Source organism: Ovis aries, chromosome 20, assembly GCF_016772045.2.
Source record: "Ovis aries strain OAR_USU_Benz2616 breed Rambouillet chromosome 20, ARS-UI_Ramb_v3.0, whole genome shotgun sequence".
Lineage (NCBI taxonomy): Eukaryota > Metazoa > Chordata > Mammalia > Artiodactyla > Bovidae > Ovis > Ovis aries.
This window is the reverse complement of record NC_056073.1, coordinates 7,892,435-7,911,510: the sequence shown is the minus strand read 5'-3', so window position 1 is coordinate 7,911,510 and position 19,076 is coordinate 7,892,435. Positions and strand designations below refer to the sequence as shown.

Genomic DNA, 19,076 nt, shown 5'->3' with positions numbered 1-19,076 from the left:
ATGAATCAATAAATTAGTGCTTGAGGTTCACCCCTGCACACCTCTCCCTGCTGTCACTCCGCTTCGCTCTTTGCCCAGAGGTGGCCCTGCCCAAGCCCAGGAGGGGCCAGACCCTTCCTTTTCACCGGACTGCGGGGCAGAGGGAGGAGAGGACAGCACAGGACCCACACAGGAGCAGCAGCATCAAAGGCCAGAGAGAAGTCGGGCTGCAGAGGGCTTCCCTACAGCAAGGACTGTGTGCTTGGGCATGGGCCAGGGGTGCCAGGCACAGGGCTGGCGAGGCCGCAGACATGAGGATATTCATTCATCGAATAAAATCAACTGACATTCCCAGAAGCTGACCGCTGTTGTTTAGTCACTCGGTCGTTGCAACCCCGTGAGCTGCAGCACACCGGACTTCACTGTCCTCTGTCCCCCAGAGCTGGCTCAAACTCATGTCCATTGAGTCGGTGATGCCATCCAACCATGCTGTCGTCCCCGTCTCCTGACTATGGCATGTGATACTCCAAAAACCACTGCGTAGAATCATCCAGGGGAGTTGGGAGATTTAAAAAAACACAAACTCTCAGGTCCCCCATAGACCTGGGCAGTGGGTGAAGCCTAGAGAAATGCATTTTTAAAGCCACACCCCACCCGCACCCCCAATCCCAAGTGGCTCTTCTGTTCAACCAAGGTTGAAAAGCACTAGCAGGGGACTTGAGGCGAGAACAGAGCACAGGGCATAAAGTTACGCAGCCACAGTTGTGCATAAGCGCTGTATAAATCGTGTAAACACCTGTTTCTAATCTTTACCATTTAGACTCATCTTACAGAACACTGAAGGCTCCACTGTGGTTACAGAAGAGAATGCAAAGCTTATTTAGCCTTAACGATGTGAAACTTAAAGGGTGCGTGGCTGGTACAGGCGGAGCACTGTAGGAGCTGATGGGACGAGAAACAAAGGTGTGACCGTGATACTCGGGTTTATAAAGGTGACAGTGGAGGACCTACACCAGCCACAGGATGCTGCTGGGGTGGGGGAGGGGAAAGGTGGAGGGGTGAACTCTCCTGAATAAGCACAACATCTGGTGACCTGGGGGAGCAAGCAGAGAAACGATGCAAAGGGTGAATGGGTTTGCCTTCTCTGGTTCCACTGCTGGGGGAGGCACTGAACGGGACCACCCCAGCAGGGAGCAAATGTGCAGTCTGGATCAGAACCCACAGACGTCCCTTCCCTCGGACTCAGCAATTTCGCCACTGGTCCTTCATTAAATAACCACCACCACCACCTTCATTCCTACAGCACAGTCACATTTGTACAAAGCGACGAGAGGACTTCCCTGGTGGTCCAGAGGTTAGGAATCCGCCTGCCAACGCAGGGGACATGGGTTTGACCCCTGGTCTGGGAAGATTCCTCACGCCGTGGGGCAACAGAGCCTGTGTACCACAACCACCGAAGCCTGGGCTCCCCAGAGCCTCTGTTCCCCAACAAGAGAAGCCACCAGGACGAGAGCCCCCGTGTCGCCACTGGAGAAAAGTCCACGCGCAGCAACAAGATCCAGCGCAGCCAAAAATAAATAAACAAACAAACCTCAGTTTTTAAAAACGTGACGAGAGACAAGGGTCTTGCAGCAACACTGTTGAGAATGATAAAGACTGGAAACAGGCATGTGCCCATCGAAGCGGACTGGTTAAATAAATTACAATGGAGCCGCATGAGGGACAGCTGTGGAGCTGTGGCAGGGGAGGGTCAGAACCTGGGTAAACCTTGGAGCAATCAGGCTAAGTGAGACATGCCAATCCCCAAAGAACAAATACTGCATGATTCTGCTCATGTGAAGTACTTAGACTAATCAGATTCATAGAGACAGGAAGTCAGATGGTGGGGTGGGGGGAATGGGGTGTGAATGGGGAGTTATTACTTAATGGATATAGAGCTTCATTTTACCAAAGGAAAAGCAGTTCTGTGGATGGACGGTGGTGATGGCTGATGGGAGAGTGCTTAACGCCACTAACCTATACACCAATACACTTTTTTTTTTTTTGGCCAGGCGGTGCAGCTTGCAGGATCTTAGTTTCCTGACCAGATATCGAACAGGGGCCCTCAGCAATAAAAGCACAGAGTCCTAACCCCTGAACTACCACAGAATTCCCACGACCTGTACACTTTGTCAACAAAGGTCCATATAGTCAAAGCTATGCTCTTTTCAATAGTCACGTACAAATGTGAGTTGGACCATAAAGAAGGCTGAGTGCCAAAGAACTGATGCTTTTGAACTGTGGTGCTGGAGAAGACTTATAAAAGTCTCTTGGACTGCTAGGAGATCAAACCAGTCAACCCTAAAGGAAATCAACCCTGAATATTCATTGGAAGGGCTGATGCTGAAGCTAACGCTCCAATGATTTGGCCACCTGATGTGAAGAACCGACTCACTGGAAAAGACCCTGATGCTGGGAAAGACTGAAGGAGACGGGGACGACAGAGGTTGAGATGGCTTGATGGCATCACCAACTAAATGGACATGAGACTGAGCAAACTCCGGGAGACAGTCAAAGACAGGGAAGTCTGGTGTGCTGCAGTCCATGGGGTCACAGAATCAGACACAGCTTAGTGACTGAACGGTACAATACACAATACACTTAGAAACGAATAAGATGGTAAAGTCTGTGTAGCCATTCACCACAATTAAAAAAGAAACATTTCTGAAATGCTTAAAAGTAGATCATCTGTAGGAACAGTTTTCACAGTTGTCCAGGAATATGGATACAAATGAGTTTTTAAAAGAAAAAAAAAGGGGGGGGAAAGAGAGTTCAAGATCCCTACGTACTAATATAGAAAGGTCTCCAGTAGGATCTATCCACAGCAAGACCCACAGAGTGAAAAGAGCAAAGATATAGAACAGAGTCTTTAGAATACCACCCCAGGGACTTGGGTGGTCCAGTGTTTGACTGCAAGGGACACGGCTTTGACCCCTGATCTCTGGCTGAGGAACTAGGATACAACTGCCTTGTGGGTACGGCCCCAGAAACCAATGCTTCCTTGGTGTGAAAAAGGAGGGGAGTCTAAACATACGTTTGCATTTGCAAGAAGAGCCAGGGAGGATGCATAAGAAGCTGAAGACAGTGGCTACCTAGAGGAACAACAGTGGAGAGGGGAGAGGGCGTGAGAGCCAGTTCCTGATGGATGCTGCAGTGTTCTGACGTGTACCTGGATGGGTAAATTACCTAGTTGGAATCTCCAGCAGGGCAGTCCCTGGAAATGGGGACAGGAGAGGGTGGGGTGGGGGTGCCCGTGCCCTCATCTGGATCCTGGAGTCTGAATTGGTTTCCCTTTCATAGAAAGGAAAAAAAGAAAAGATGAAGAATAAAATGGTAAGTACCCCCATAAACATATGAAAAGATGTTCTGTCTCACTAGCAGTCAGAGGAATGCAAATTAAAACCACAGTGAGATGCCATTTCACACCCAGCAGGCTGGAAGACATTTAAGCGGGACAAAACCAGGATGGGGCTGCAGCAAGGGCACCCACAATGTGTCAGGGGTGAGTGGGGGTGAGCCCGCACAGCCCCCAAGGAAGGCAGCAGGGGCCGTTCCTAGAGAGACAGAAGAGCTGCCACCCACCGGGGTCAGCCGCCCTCGGAACACACCCGAGAAACCCTTGCACGCGAGCTCAGGGAGACATGTGTGTACCAGCTGCCCACTGCAGCATTGCTGGCAACTGTCAAAAACTGCGAACGAAGTGAAGGTTCACACAGCAGAACCGAAGAGAGGACTGCCGTTGGCTCACCCAGCGGAGTATTACGCAGCAATTAAACAGATGAACTAGAGCCACAGGGATCGATACAGATAAATCCCCAAAAACAGTGCAACAGGAGAAAGCTGCAGAGAGGTCTGTACAGAAGGCTACCTTTACTATATGGGGTCGGAAAAATGGAAAAGAATACCCTATATAACTCATACAAATGTCTCTATATATTAGTAGCAAAAGCATAGAAGCAGGCCCCTGGATGAGGTACCCCATTATTCTGAGAGTGTCTGCCTCTGGGGAGGGGGAAGGGAGAGAAATCAGGGACGACACAGGGGGCTTCGGCATAAGACGCTGTCTCTAAGAATGAAGAGGATCTGGAATAACCAGGGCAGAAGGATTTGAGAGAGCTCAGTCTTGGGTACACAGCTGTGTGTTATTTTTCTCTTTGCAGGCTCTTTTTAGTAGTTGAAATGGATCTTAATAACAATACAAGTTAACAATGAACCGGGCTTGGAGGATGGGCAGGGAGAGCAGAGGCCTGAGGCTGGGGGCGGAGGGCACCCAGCGAGAAGTAAAGGGAAGTCCCCTCATCTAGCCCCGCCCCAGCACCTGCCCCTCCTGGATGAGGTAGGTGACCCCTACCCTCTTCATGGGGTTGCCTAGCAGGGAGGTGAGCCCGGAGCTTCCCAGGGAGACAGGAGGCGCATCCTTCTGTATCGGGCCTCCAGCGCTAGCGTGGAGGAGAGGGCTGTGGGACGGACCCTGCAGGATGGATCCTCCCTCCCTCCTCCCGGGAGCCATAACCCGAGGCTCTAACCCGAGGCCCCCCGCAGCGAACCGGAGGCCAGGGAGGCCAGCCTGGCGCATGGTGCCCAACACACTGGGGCGCCCACAGCCTGGGCCTCCCAGGGCCCTGACAGCTCCGGAAAGAATTCCCTGAGCATGTTGGGGCTTGGGCCGGCCCTGGGAGGTTACCGGAGCTGAGACCACAAGCAGGGAGCTAACCAGAGGCCGATGGAGGCTGGGTGGGGGCTTCACGGGCTTGGCCGCCCCTCCTGGGGACCTCCAGGGTCAGCAGGGGAAGGGGGAACCTGCCTCGTGGGGAGAGAGGGTGAGACGCAGCTCCCAGACAGGGCGAGGCCCCCCAGGCGGCCTCAGGACACAGCTGGCCTCCCTGAGAGCTCTGGGCAAGTTCTAGATGCCTGCCGCGGCCCCCACACCCTGGGGTCGGGGCGGGGGGGGGGGGGGGTCTCCCTCCAGGGCTGTTTGCGGAAGAAACACCGAACAGTGAGAGACCAGGCTCCAGGGTTGGGGGGACCCTGGTCTCGAAGCTGGAAAGGTCTGCAGCCACGTCTCTCACCCCAGGTTCTCACACTCCGGTGAACACCCACCCACCAGCCAGGGGGTTGCATGGACTCCTGTCCCAGAGGGTGGGCTTCTTCTCAGGTCCATACAGGGCCCCACGGGGTCCAGAGGGGCCTCGGCCCACCTCACCCCGACACCCAGGCCAAGGGCAGCAGGGGCAGGAAGAAGGCTGGAAGTGTGATCCCCCGGGGATCACGCGGCAGCCCCCGAGGCTGGTGGGGGGCCCTGCTCATGGGCTTTGGGACAATAAGGAGGAAGAGAAAGGAGGGGGCGGGAGGAGGGCAAGAAGTCAAAGGAGCACTTGTTCTGCTAAGTAGAGGTTTTGTTGTCAAAAACTGGCCCCAAACTCTGTCTCTGGGAACTCCAGGGCAAGCCTTGGTCCACCACACCCCAGTGTCCGTCACCAGCTCCCACCTCGCCGCACAGCTGACTCCACACACGGCCACCCCGCCACCTTCTCTTTTCCTGTCGGCCCCAGTCACCCCCCACCCCACACAGCCCAGCCTCAGGACCCTCACCACGCCCTCCAGTCCTAAGTTCTTCCTAAGAACTCATGCGAAGCCCTCAGCCAGAGCAGAAAAGTGCAAGCTCTCCTCTTTCTGGCTCCAGGAAAGTGCCGGGTGTGCCCCCGCCCTCACCCTAACTGCCCCCCCACCCCACTTCAGGACGAGGGCAGTCTGAGCTGCGTCTCCAAGCAGCTGGCCTGCACGAGCACCCCGAGACCTCCACCTTTCTCAAGAGCATGGCTGATAAAGAAGAGGAACACCGGCGGTGCTGGTGGGAACCAGGGAGGGGACCAGGGTCAGGGAAAATGTGAGGGAATGTGGCCAGACGGGGCTGGACAAAGGGGACATGTGGCCCGACCTAAAAGCCCACTCAGGCACGCGATGGAAGCAGAATAGCAGATGTGGGTCCCCTGTGGCCTGGGGGAACCCCCTCTGTCTCCTCCGTACTCCGATGGATGGGCAAGGCCCCCTGGCAGACAGCCCAGGAGGCCGCAGAGCCCTCTTGAATCCTGCTCCCTCCGTCAACCGCATCCCTCTCGGGACAATCCCAGCTGACCTCTCCCCAAGGAGCAGCCACATGGGCAGACAGGCGGCACCGCCGGGCGTGTCCCGGCCCGCTCCCACCCTGGCCACCACACCCAGGATCCGTCTGCCTGCCTCAGCCTCACAGGGAGTCACCACGATGACAGCTTCCCCTGCTGGGCGCAGGAGCAGCAGAGTTTCAGCCCCAGGCCTGCGGGGCGGGCGGAGGAGCCCGCGGACGGCTGGGCACACAGAGCGGGGAGACGGATGCCCAGAGTCACACGGCAGAGCCAGAGCCCGCACCACAAGCCCCCTCGGGCAGGAGTCACCCACGCCGCCTGGGGCTGAGGACACGGTCACGACCGGGGCTGGGAGGAGGGACTCAGGCAGCGGGGGCTCCAGTCCCCACACCAGGCGGCATAGAGCAGGGCGAGCAGGTCCTCAGGAAACACCCAGTCATGCAGAGAGCCTTGCGGGGAGGTGGCAGGGAGGTCAGGGGAGGACAGGCCCCCCCCGGCCAGAAGTGGGTACACCCCTGAGAAGTAGCGCGTGCCCCCACAGAAGTGAAGACAGAGGCACCCTGACAAGAAGGCGTCCTTCGGCCGACGGGGGTTCCACAGACCACACGAGGGCTGCAGGCGCCCGGCCTGGCCCACCCGCTGGGCCCGGGCTGTGTCTGCGCCCAGGACTCGGCGGGGGGCGTGAGGACTCACCTCGGAACTTCTTAGGGGGGTTGTCCAGGTCGCCGGCCGCGGGCTCCACCACACAGCGGTCATCCACCAACCTGCGGGACGAGGCAGCAAGTCAGCACAAAGACGACGCCCGCCTGCCCAGGCACCAGCAAGGCCTCCAAAGAGACCGCGCGAGGGACGGAATGGAAGGCTGGGTTAGCAGATGTAAACTTTCATATATGGAAGGGGTAAGCAACAGGGTCTTACTGAGCAGCACAGAGAACTACATTCTGGAATGGAAAAGACTGTGAAACAGAACACAGGCCTGTCAAGCTGAATCGCCTTGCTGTACAGCAGCAACTAACACAACACGAACTCAACTACACTTAAACAAAAGCAAGAAACCTCTCCCCATCACCGACAATCCCGTGCCAGCAAGCCAGCCCCTTTCTGGGCGCCACTGTCACAAGGCGAGGTCCCCCGGGTAGGGGTGGGGGAGCCCCACAAAAAGCACAGAGGCACATGCAGTCCGCCACCGCCCTCCCCCCGCTGGAGCTGCAGCTGCGGCCTGGGGGTCTACGGCGGGTCTAGGCGGCCACACACGGCCCTGAGACCCCACCCAGACCTGATGGAGGAGGGAGAGAGAAGGGCACCGAGAGACAGAGACTCGGAGAGACGCGGAGAGACAGAAAAGACAGTCAGAAAGACAGACAGGGGAAGAAGCAGAGGCCGAGAGACTAGAAGCAACCTGCGAGAAACGCTGATGAGACTAGGGGGCAGCCTCTGGGTCTCGAAGACAAGACAAGGAAACTTGCACCTCCCCAGCCTCCGTCAGGCCCATTCCACACCCTCCGCTGTGGTCCCTGGGCCTGAAATTCCTCCCCTCCATCCTGGCTGGGGTTAATCCTGAGTCTCTGGAGGACACCCAGCCACCCATCCATCCATTCCCACATTTAACATTCTTCAACGCCACACAAGCCTCTAACACAATAATGGTGACGATGACGACCCACCATCTCAGAGGCCAGCTCTATCTCAGCACTTCACAACCTCTGCCTCTGAATTCTCACCAACTCCCTGCAGGGGGCTAGTCATGAGCACTATTTTATAGAGGAGGAAACTGGGTTTGAACATTAATTTGTCTCAAGGCACAGAGCTAATTCCAAAGCCTCCTTCTGCTCCTCCCCTCCTTGGATTGGCCAACAAGGCCTTTTGTGATCTGACCTCCACCCACTCCCTAGCCAGCCTCACAACCTCCCTGCCCCAGCTGTTGGGAGGTCTCAAGGTCCCTGGAACTCTCATCTCCACACAGTGGTCCCAGAAGCCGCCCCACCACTCCCCTCCAAGCCCCTCCATTCTTTCATTCTTTTCTCCTCAGTCCCTCCTACCCGGTGAAGCCTTCCTTGGCCAGTGCCCTCCCGCCCTCCGCGTCCCCCTACCCACCCAGCCCTGTGTTCCCACAGCACCTGGTCCTGGCCTCTCCCGCAGCCATGTCTCCTCTGGGGCTCCTTGCAGTGTCTAGACCATGAGTTCCCTGAGGACAGGAACCTGGGGTTTCCCCGTTGGAATCACCAGCACGACACAGTCCATAGTAACAATAATGACAGCGAGCAGGATTTTACTTCTAATGCTTTCATATATTATTTAATTTTCTAAGTCTCCCCTGTGTTTGCAGGAGTTATTCCATTTTGCAGGAGGTATGGAGAGGGCAAATGATCCGGCCGAGGACACACAGCCTGCAAGCAGCAGAGCTGGGCTTTGAAGGCAACGGTGCAGCCTCAGGAAGGGGAGAGAAGGGCCTGCTGTGAGGACCCACTCAGATGGCTCCCCATCCCCAGCCTCCAGCGCCGTCCTCTCTCCTCCACCGGCACTCGGGCCCTTGGTCACCTTGGCCACACGCACGGGTTCAAAGAACCGCTTGTAAGTTCACTGATAACTTCCGCCTCCACCTCCTCTGTCCCTCTTCCCCCAAACTCCAGGTTCGTAATCTAACCACCCACTCCACGTCTCCACTTGGATGTCCACAGGAATCACAAACTCAGCACGTTCCCAACGCGGAGCTCCTGCTCTTCTTGAAGCCCTCTCTCCATCCAGCTAATCCCTCCTTGCAATTGCCTGGTCCTCTTGCTCACCTCTCACAGCTAACCTGTGAGGAAATGCTGTGGGCTTTATCATTAAAATATGCATGGAATCTGAATCTAAACTATGACAAAAACGAACCTATCTATGCAACAGAAACAGATTCACAGACATAGAGAACAGACACAGACATGAGACTTGCGGTTGCTGCAGGGGCGGGGCGGGGGGGGTGGACGTCAGGGAGGGATGGGGAGACTGGAGTTTGGGAGGAGCAGGTACAAACTATTATATACAGGAAGGGACAAATGACAAGGTCCTACCGTAGAGCGCAGGGAACTACATTCAATACCATGTGATGAAATCACAGTGGAAAATAATATATATGTATAAATGAGCCACTTTGCTGTATAGCAGAAGTCAACAACATTGTAAATCAACTCTAATAAAAATTTTTTAAAATATGCACAGAATCTGACTTTTCACCATGCCAGCACCACTTGGTCCAGGCTCCCAGCGGCTCTCACCTGGATATCACTGTCTCCCCATTGGTCTCCTAACACCCCTCTCACCTCTACAGCCTGTCCTCCACATAACAGCAAAGGGATTCCTTGAAAAGGTCAGTCAAATCAGGGCAGTGCTCTGCTGGGAAACTCCAAAACCACCCATCTCAGAGGGTAAGGCAAGAACTCACAAGACCCCTTCACCTCTCACACCTCATCTCCTCCCCACCCCCTGATGCCCGCCCCTGGCCCACTCTGCTCCAGCCCACCGTCTTCCTCCAGGCTCCTCAAACCTTCCAGGAGACTTGACCCCGGCTCTTCCCTCTGCCTGGCACTCTCTACCCTAGACACCTTCCTAGCTCCACCCCTCCCTCATCTCCTTCAGATCTCGGCTCAAATGACCCATTCCTGTGGCCAGGCTCCCTCCCTACCCTTTTAAAAACTGTGGACTGCTCGCTCACACTTCTCAACCCCCTGCCCGCCTCACTGTTCTCCATATCACCACTCGGCCTGCTACAGAGTCTATCTGGGGTCCTATTCCTCCCTGATCTGAGATGGAAGGTTCACGAGGACAGGGATGTCTGTATTGCTTCCTCCTGTATCCCCAGCACCTGGACCACCTGTCTGGCGCGGAGTGGCACACTTAAAATACACACTGAGTGAATTAATCATTTTACCAGCTACTGAGGGAAGCACACGAGAAGCAAAAGATAAGGTCTCCGCCTCAGGGAGTTCAAAACCTCACTGGGAAGACAAGTCCCAGACTCAGAAGAGTTCATGATCGAAGGAATACGCATAGGTGCCAACCGATGGTACCAGCCATGGATTTTGTCCAAGAAAGGGAGAGGTCAGAGCTTGGCCAATCAGAGAAGGTGTGAGAGAAGAGGCAAGAGCTGTGCAGAACCTTGAATAATTCATAGAATTTCCTGTAAGACATTAGTGAATCAGATTAGCTGGCTGTCTCTTGGCAAAGCACTAAGAGGAGGGGTTGCAGGACGGGTAAGTTTGGGTAGGGGAGGGGAGTAAGTCGGGGCAGGGCTGGGACCTGCACTGCTGGGGGTACTGGACAGCCAGAGGGCATTATGGAAGTCAGGGCAACGGAGAGAGGCTTGGGCACCCCCACGGCCTCCATCTTGACCAGTGCATAAGGCCCTGTAGAGGCCATCTCCCCAGACTCACAGTCTGAGGAAAATCCACCCTCACCTCACAAACCCTCCATCCCTCCCCTGGGAACTCTTTGTCTGGGTCACATGTGCAGAAAAAAGGACATGCAAGTGTGGATGCCTGGCGTGCTTTTCCTAATCCCCCTGGCACAAGTGTGCCTGGCCATCATCTGGATGTCCTTCTGTCCCCGCCCACTCTGCCATAGCTTCTGAAGCCCTGCGGTCTCCAACTGAGCCCCTCCCCAGTGCCCAGTGGTTTACAGAGCAGAGTACATTTGGGGAGTGCAAGCTGAAGGCTCCTAGAGAAGGGGAGGGGTTGGTCAGGAGCGGAGCTTGGCCTCCAGCAGAACTGCAAGCAAGGTCAGAAAGGAAAACATCCCAGATCGGCAGCCAAGAGGGGACAGGAACGGTCTGTATGGGCGACCAGAACAGAGAAGCAAGCCATGTGGACCATGAAATAAAAAAGGCAGGGGGCTCTGGAAGGCATCAGGAACACCGACTCAGGAAGATGGGACTTTCAGGACTTCCTCCGGGATCCAACATCCCACTCCCTCCCTCCTCCAAGTGCGGGTCCTGGATGAGCAAAATCAGCACGGCCTGGGAACATTCCGAACCCTTCCCCTGCAGCCTCTGAGGGATGGCACCCCGCCCTCCCCATCATTTCATTTCCCATCTGGAGGGCAGCCCTCCACCAAGCCCGTAGGCAAAGAGGGCAGCCAGCGGCAGGGTGTTTAGGAGGTCCCAAACTGCCCCGCAGCGCGCCCGCGGAAGTCTCCCCTCCGTCCCTCAGAAGCTCCTCCTCAGGACTGAGGCATCCCAAGAAGGTGCTATCGGGCGGGCGGGGAAGGGAGGGGCGTCGGGTGAAGCCATTTACAGATAAGCGGGAAAGCCCTCATCGGACGGGCTGCGGAGAGGGAGACCCGAGGCCAGAGGGAGGCACGAGGGCCGGGACTTCCGACGGCTAAGTTTCGACGGAGTGGGAGCCTCAGAGGGCGCGGCCGGGACTTCGAGCCTCTGAGTAGAGCGAGAGGCGGAGAGGTGGTCGCCGAGCCCCGCGCCGAGGACCCCTGAGGCCCCGCCCCCGGTTCGCCGAGGCCCCCCTAAAGCCCCGCCCCGATCCGCCGAGGACCCCTGAAGCCCCACCCCGGTCCATCGAGGGCCCCTGAAGTCCCGCCCCGGCCCGCGAGACCCCGCCCCGGCCCGCGAGGCCCCGCCCCGGCCCGCAAGGCCCCGCCCCGGCCCGCGAGGCCCCTCCTGCTCGCGGAGGACGCCGAGCCCTCCCGGCCAGCCCCGGCCCCGCCCCCGCCGCGGAACGAAACTCGCCTCCCCGCGTGCGGCCGTCACCCCAGCCGCGTCGCGGAGGGAATGCGAGCGTGGCCTCGCCCCGGCCTGCCTCCCACTGCAAGCCGCCGCCAGGACGCTGGGCCCGGGCCAGGCTCGCCCGGGGGCGGCAGGAGGCGGGCGCGAAGAGGTGGGGACGGGCCGCCAGCGCCCGCGCTTTCCTCCCCTGCCCGGGACGGCCCCGGGGGAGCCCTTCCCACTGGTGGCACCCACATCCCGGCCGTACCCGCCTCATTCTCCCTCAAGGTGGGGGCATCTGTGTGGATTATACTAGCCTGGTCACAGGTGTCTGGCTTCCGGTGCGCACCTGGCGCCGTAACCAGAGCCGGGCTCTCCTAGGAGAAGCTGCCCCTAGCTTCCCCGTCCCCACCCCGCCTGAGCGCCTCCATCCCCGTCCAAGGGCTGGGGAATGGCCTACTGCCGCCCGCGCTCAGCCAGCCCTGTTATCTCTGTCCCCCGCTGCGTCCTGCCACATTCAAGGCCGGCCGGAAACTCCGCTCCTCCAAGTTCCCTGTCTGTCCCCACGAACTAAAGGTAGGGGGGTGCCTCAGCCAAGATCACCTTAGAAGAACCGACGCTCCACTGTGCAGAACACGTTTACTTTATAAATCGTTTTTACACCCAGTACCTCATCCCATTCTTACCAGTCCGGTGGGGTTCACAGAGTTCAAGGAACCACCTGGTCCACGCAGCTGGTAGCTGATGGCACTTGTACCATCTAGGGCTCCATAGGTCCCACAAAACTTTACTGCGAAGGGATGATGTGCTGGGTGTGCTCCCCAGCCTCTGGAAGCTCCTGTCCACCATGCTGAGTCCTATGAGTACAAGAGCTGCGTCCTACACTATCACCAACTGAGGACAGTGGGAGACATTAGATGGGTCTGAGCCTGCACCGTGCAGGGCCCAGGAGGGATCAGCAGGGTGGGCAAGGGGAGGGGGTGAGAGGAGAGGGAGGGTCCGGCAGCAAGCCGGTGGGCAGGCCTGCCCTGGACCCTCTGAACAGGAGTTGGTGGACAGCTCTGCTCTAGAAGGATGTGGAGGGCGCTGCCCTGAAAATGCTCCAGGGCCTGCACCCCAAGACCTTGGGAAGGAAGAGAGAAAGGCAGATGCATCCAGGGGCCTAGCTGGCCCCATTCTGCCCGGGGTGGACTTTGAGATCCAGTGGAAGGCACGGAAAAGGTAGTGGGCCGGGTCAGTGCTGCCAGGAAAGATTAGATAAGCAGGAGGAAGAAGGGAGCTAGAAGCGGTACAAGTGGCTATCGGGAGCAGCTGAGGAAAGAGGCCTGCAGACGGGAGAGACCCCCAAGGGTCCCCAGACAGCCCCGCCCTGATCTAGCCTGGGAAAGAGAGGTGCAGGGGGAGACCAAAGAGCTCAGGCCACACGGTTAAAGGAACAGCCAGTTCCAGACCCCAGATCTCCTGACTCCCAGCCAGGGCACTGGCCACCACCCCACAGATCTAGGCCAGACCCACGGAAGGCCACTCCCAAAGCAGGCACTGTCAGAACACTGGGATCGACTGGTGGTGGATGGAGGCCTTGGATTCCCCCTCCCCAAATACTGGTGCGGGTGGGGAGGAATGCTGGGCAAGTAACCCAGGTTCACTGGCTGGGATCCCTGGCTCATCAAAGAAAAGCAGTCCAGTTCTGCATCCTTGCAGAAAAACACCCATAAACCTGACCTCTACACGTCTTTCTTTACCAAGGATCCACCCTGAGCCACCGAAGGGACCAGAGTATATGGCCTTTAAAATAAGCATGGCTCATCCTTTCAGAGAGCTTATGTCTAGAAAGGACAGCAAGCCACATACTCAGGCTCTTGGGGAATCCTAAGAGTCTCCCCAGCAAGGAACAGAGGCAGCAAATGTGATTAAACCTGACCAGACCGAAATAAAGACCCTTGGCCAGGGCACAAGCTTTCAGAGCGCTGCCTCTGCCCACAGGCCTGGGTTTCTGGCTCTCAAGGCTGGGTGGGCTCTGGCAAGTCCTGGGGTCTCTATTAGGCCAAGGAGAAGAGGGACGGGGAGCAGGAGGGACGAGAGCTGAGAAAAGGCACAGAAGACAGGCAACCCTGGGCCACCCAGCCCACCCCCAGGCTTCTCTCCTGCGCTCCATCCAGGGCGTGGGCTCTGGGCCCATCCAACCAGCCTAATAACTGAGGCTGGAGGGGCCTCCGCAGGGCAGCCCCGAGGCCTAGGACACCCAGCTTCAGACCCTGCGGGGCAACCCTGATGACTCCACAAAGGGAGAGACTGTCTACAGCCTCCCCATCAGGGTGAGGAACAAAGAAATGGGGGCAGGCGCTGCTTCAGATTAAAGGAGACTCAGGAGGCATTGTGAATCAAATTAACACATGGACCTTGATCAGATCCTAATTTAAAGACACCAGTGGTCGAGGCCAGACTGAGAACAATGGAGTGTACTGGACTATGGATCCGGCATTGGATGTTATTCGGAAATTACTAACTGGTGTGATGACAGGACTGCGGTTACACAGGAACACAGCCTATTTCTTAGGAATGTAAAATGAAGGATGTAGAGGCGAAAGCATGCTTGCATGTAATTTACCATGAAATACTTCAACAAAGAACTAAGCACAGTAAATACGGCAAAATGTAAACAATGACTAGGTCTAGTGGTGGATATATGTGTTCTAAATAATTCCTTTTTTTTGCAGCATTGTGAGACATGCGGGACCTTAGTTCCCCAACCAGGCATCGAACCTGTGCCCCCTGCACTGGAATGTGGCGTCTTAATCACTGGACCACTAGGGAAGTCCCTTTCCCTGCTTTTATAAATTTTATATATGCCTCCAGTTGGTGGTAAGGGGTCAAAGGGACAGCACAGACCAGAGCTGTAAATACTTGGGAAAGTCCACCCATTGCCAGCAGCAGCAACATCTCTGAAACACAGACCGAATTCTCCCTCTCACGACCTGTCACCCCTGTCACCCTATTTCTGGACTCAGATCCTGGAAAGCTGGTTCTCCTGCAGGCTGGAGGAAGGCGGTGATGGCTGGCTGGCTGGCTGAGTGATGGGAGAGGGATTTGTGAACCAAATATGTACAGGTGTCTGCCTCAAACACCTGCAGCTGCCCCTGGGCTAAGATTTATGTTCACCGTCTCTTCTGGCTCTGCCCACCTGCCAGCCAAACAAATATGAACCTTTACACGCACTGTGATCATTTCACTCCCCCACTCAGTCCCCAGCCGGGAGTCCCCACAGTCTTATCTCCCCAAGGGCAATGTGTCCCCCTCTCCAAGCCCCCATCCCACCACACCCCAGGTCCACTGTGTTGTCAATACCCAGCCTCATTTCTGCCCTGGTGTGAAAAATCTTGCAGCCTCTTCTCCAGTAGCCATGGCAGACTCCTGCTGGGTCACCCCCCACCTCCCCAGGGGTCTGCCATGCAGAAGGCTGCAGGTACAAATGCTGGGGCTTGGAGCTGAGGCCCCTGATGAACTTACTGGAGATCTGGGCCCTGCTCTCCTCCCCTCCCCCGACAGGCCTCCCTCCCTCCTCTCTCACAGCCCCCACTTGCAGGGAGGAGCCCCCCAGCTCCACACGGGGTGAGGTGTGGTGAGCAGGCCTGGGGGTGAACTGCAGGAGGTATCTGCTCAGGAGTAATCGAAACACAGACGCCTCCCCTCAAAGGAAGGGCAGAAAGCTGCCGTGACCCCACCCTGAAATCCAGCATATCACCCCACCCCCAGCCCAAGCCTCTGCCCCACCCACCCACAGCCTCACGGGGCCAAGAGGGGGAGGGGAGGGGACGTGGGTCAGGAATGTAGGGCAGGGCAGAGCAGGAGCAGCTGGCTACAGCAGGATTCTTTTAGGGCCCAGGAGGAGCAGGCAGCTGGGTCCCTGGAGCCCCTTGGCGGGAACTTGGAGCTGATTCTGTCCTTGGGCCACCCCCACACTGACTTGTCTCCGCGGCAGCCCTCCCCATCACGGCCACCACGCCCAACCTGGCCCAGCCTGGAGGGCAGAGACTGGTCCTACTCCCCACACCCCTAGTGCAATCCTCTCAGACTCGTGATGTGAAGTGAGCATCCCTGGGGCATTGGGTCCCAGCTTCCTCCTCCTCCTCCTCCATCACCACCTCCACCGCCAGAGTTAGAGAGAGCCAGCAGGGGAAAAGATGTGCCTGGGCATTCCCTGGTGGTCCAGAGGAAAGGACTCCACACTCTCCCTGCTGAGGGCCTGAGGTTCAATCCCTGGTTGGGGAACTAAGATCCCACAAGCCACTCAGAACAGGAAAAAAAAAAAAAAAAAGGTGTGTCTTCCCTTTGATCCTGGACTTCCACTTCGGGGAACCTGTCCCAAGAGGATAACTGGACAAGTGAGTGTTCTGGCATGTACGGACTAGGATGTTCAGTGCAGACTGTGTAGAACAGCAACAAATGTACAGACAAGCCAAATGCCCAAGACGAGAGTTGCTTAAATAAGTGAGGTACATCATACCGCGGGGCCCTCTGTGACCACAACACTCATAGGCCGGCATGCATGGGAAAAACACAGCTTAATGTATTCTCCCCAAAAAGCCAGCATACAAAGCCAGATGTGCAGTTTGACCATTTTGTACATGTTTATTTGTGGGTGCATAAAAGACTAGAAAGTCCATATAGAGGCTGTCAAGATAATCACAGTGGTATTACAGATAACTTTTTATTTTAGGTTTTCAAGTTTTCTCCATGGAGCATATTTTAATCAAGTTTTCTCCATGGAGCATTTTTTAATCAGGAAAAAAACAGTATGGGAATCCCCTGGTGGTCCAGTGGTTAGGACTTGGCGCTTTCACTGCCGGCGCTTGGGGTTCTATCCCTGGTGGGGGAAATAAGATCCTGAAAGCCATGGAGCACAGCAAAAACAAAACAGTTTTAATGAAGAAAGGAAAAATATATATGTATTTTCCAAAGAACAATGAGTTGTATGGATTGATCTAGAGGAGGCTGAGACCCTACCTTAGCGCACAGGACAGGGATAAGTCCAATGTCTCATTTCAGTGGAATCACAACTAAATGAAAGCCAAGGGCAGTTCGGACACCTGCCCATGGAATTCAGTCTGCACGGGAAGGCCAGCACCCCCTCCTGGAATTACCCGTGTCTGAGACTTAAGACTCAACGGGCTCTTAGGGACCATTTCTCCCAGCTCTCCACTGTACAGACTAGAATAGGCTGGACTCTGTCTTGGTTACCACTGACTCCCCAATGACTAGAACAGTGTCTGGCACATAGTAGGTGCCCATTCAATGTTTGCTGAATGACTTAGTGAGGTCTGATGAAAACTAAGAGATGGGCTTTCTGGACCGGAGCAGGCCTCAGACCCCACCACTACAAGTGTTAATACAGTTGGTCTGACATGGGATGCTGGAACTGGATTTTTTTTTAAAGACACACAGGGATTCTCAGATGCAACAGAGCACCACAGAGGACAAAGGTGATAGAAACATACTCCGAGAGGCAGGGCCTTGCCAAAATCACTCCTCCAGTTAGAGACAAAGTAGGTCCTAACCCTGAGACCTGGGGCTTCCTCCACATTGACCTCCGCCTTCCCTGGGACTTCCAAGGCCCACCCTCCTGGAAAAGCCGATCACACCCCCTGTGATCACTGAGCCCTGAGTGACACACGTCCAGAGGCCCTGACTCCAAGTGGTGCTCCAAGGCCCAGCCATAGGCAGTCAGAGGCAATCTGACCCATCCTGGGCGCTCAACTGCACGACCTAGTCCACCCACACTTCCCAGCTTACCGAAAGGGTCTGGGGGCCCCTCCTCTGGGCACTCAAAGTAGACCAGGGAACTGCACGTGAGACCCAAGGGGCCCATCCCGCACTCGGGGCCAGTTCCCCACAGCCACTGCCAGAAGCCACAGTAAATCTACCTGCAGTGGCCTCCCTCCACCTCTGCTGCCTCCCACCCGGGGGCGGGGTCGGGGGGGCAAGAGGCAGTGTCTCGGCCATGCACTCCTGCCAAAAACATGCATGGACCTGCTCTTCCTTCCCGCCCGAGGTCTCAGCCTGCTCCGGGATCCACTCCCCAGACCCCTCCCATCCTTCCAACCCAGAGTTAATGTACAATCGTCACCAGGAGCTCTAATTACCCAGGCGGCTCTAATTGGCCCGGCTGGAATCTGAAGGCTGCCCCAGACTCCCTCCTCCACCAGTGCCTGCACGTCCCACCTCCCAGCTGAGCAGCCTCACTGCCGCCCTTGTCCTCACCAAATTCATTTCCTCCAGCCCTCACTGGGCACCTCTTGGGCACCAAGCATTGGGATCGCCTGGAAGCTCAATCAAATCACCCTCCAGGGTTCGCAGATGTGGGTGAAGGTCAGGTTCAGCCAGGGTGAAGGCAAAGGGGACCAGAGCTGAGGATGGAGGCAGAAAGACTCCAGCGAGGATGGAGCAGAGGGGGACTCACAGAGAGCAATGCTTCTCTTGTAGACACCAAATGTCTAAATTTTAGGCTCAAAATGCAGATTCTGATTCAGTAGGACAGGCTCGGGTGTGAGATTATGTATTTTCTAACAAACTTCTCCGAGATGCTGATGCTGCTGGGCCAAGGACCACACTTCGAGTGGCCATGCTTTGTGGTGTTCAGAAATCATTCTTCCCTTGAGTCTGGCTCTGAGCATGTGCCCACCACAGTGCCAGAGTGGATGAATGGGGTACTTAGGCAGTCCTGGCAGAGTGCCCAGCATTAGAAGGCCCTACAGAGAAACCTCCAACTAATCATAAAGTGTCAAACAATACAATCAACATCGGAGAAGAACTTGTACAAAGTAGTTTGAAGCATAAGGGAAAAGGGGGTTAATTCTGCCCTGGCCGGGGTGGGGGGCGGGGGGTCGGGGGCTGGATCTCACAAAGGAGGCGCGCTTTGCTCTAGGTCTGAGAGGGTGGGTCAGATTTACCCAGGTGGAGACTGGCTCAAGGGCGGGGGCAACACAGGAACAAAGGTAAAGAGACAGGACAAGGCTCCAGGAGTCTCAGTCCAGGTGGTGCATCGGGGGTGTGAAGAGGAGGTTAGGAAAAAACAAAAGACAATTAATTTGGGGCCAGCACATGCCGGTGCTAGAATGCCGTCTGGGAGGGCGGGCGTGCAGGCGTCACGGCAAGTTGGGTGCTCTGGGAACCGGCTCCTGGAGCAGAAGGGCTCTGGCAGCCACAGGCCCAGCCTCAGAATCAGATTGGCGAGCAGGAGGCCGCTT

At 56.3% G+C, this 19,076-nt stretch overlaps 1 protein-coding gene across 3 annotated transcripts in view; it reads right to left on the bottom strand.

Moving 5' to 3' along the window:
* Positions 1 to 19,076, bottom strand: part of ITPR3 (inositol 1,4,5-trisphosphate receptor type 3) — a 67,455-nt gene that overhangs the window by 46,123 nt on the left and 2,256 nt on the right. For 2 of the 3 annotated variants that reach the window (XM_042236934.2, XM_027959001.3), the window contains exon 2: positions 6,834 to 6,904. In XM_042236934.2, the coding sequence (XP_042092868.1) occupies positions 6,834 to 6,904 (71 nt within the window). Of the gene's footprint in view, positions 1 to 6,833; positions 6,905 to 12,518; positions 12,690 to 19,076 lie in introns of all 3 variants that reach the window. The other variant, XM_060403581.1, reaches the window with a different exon arrangement.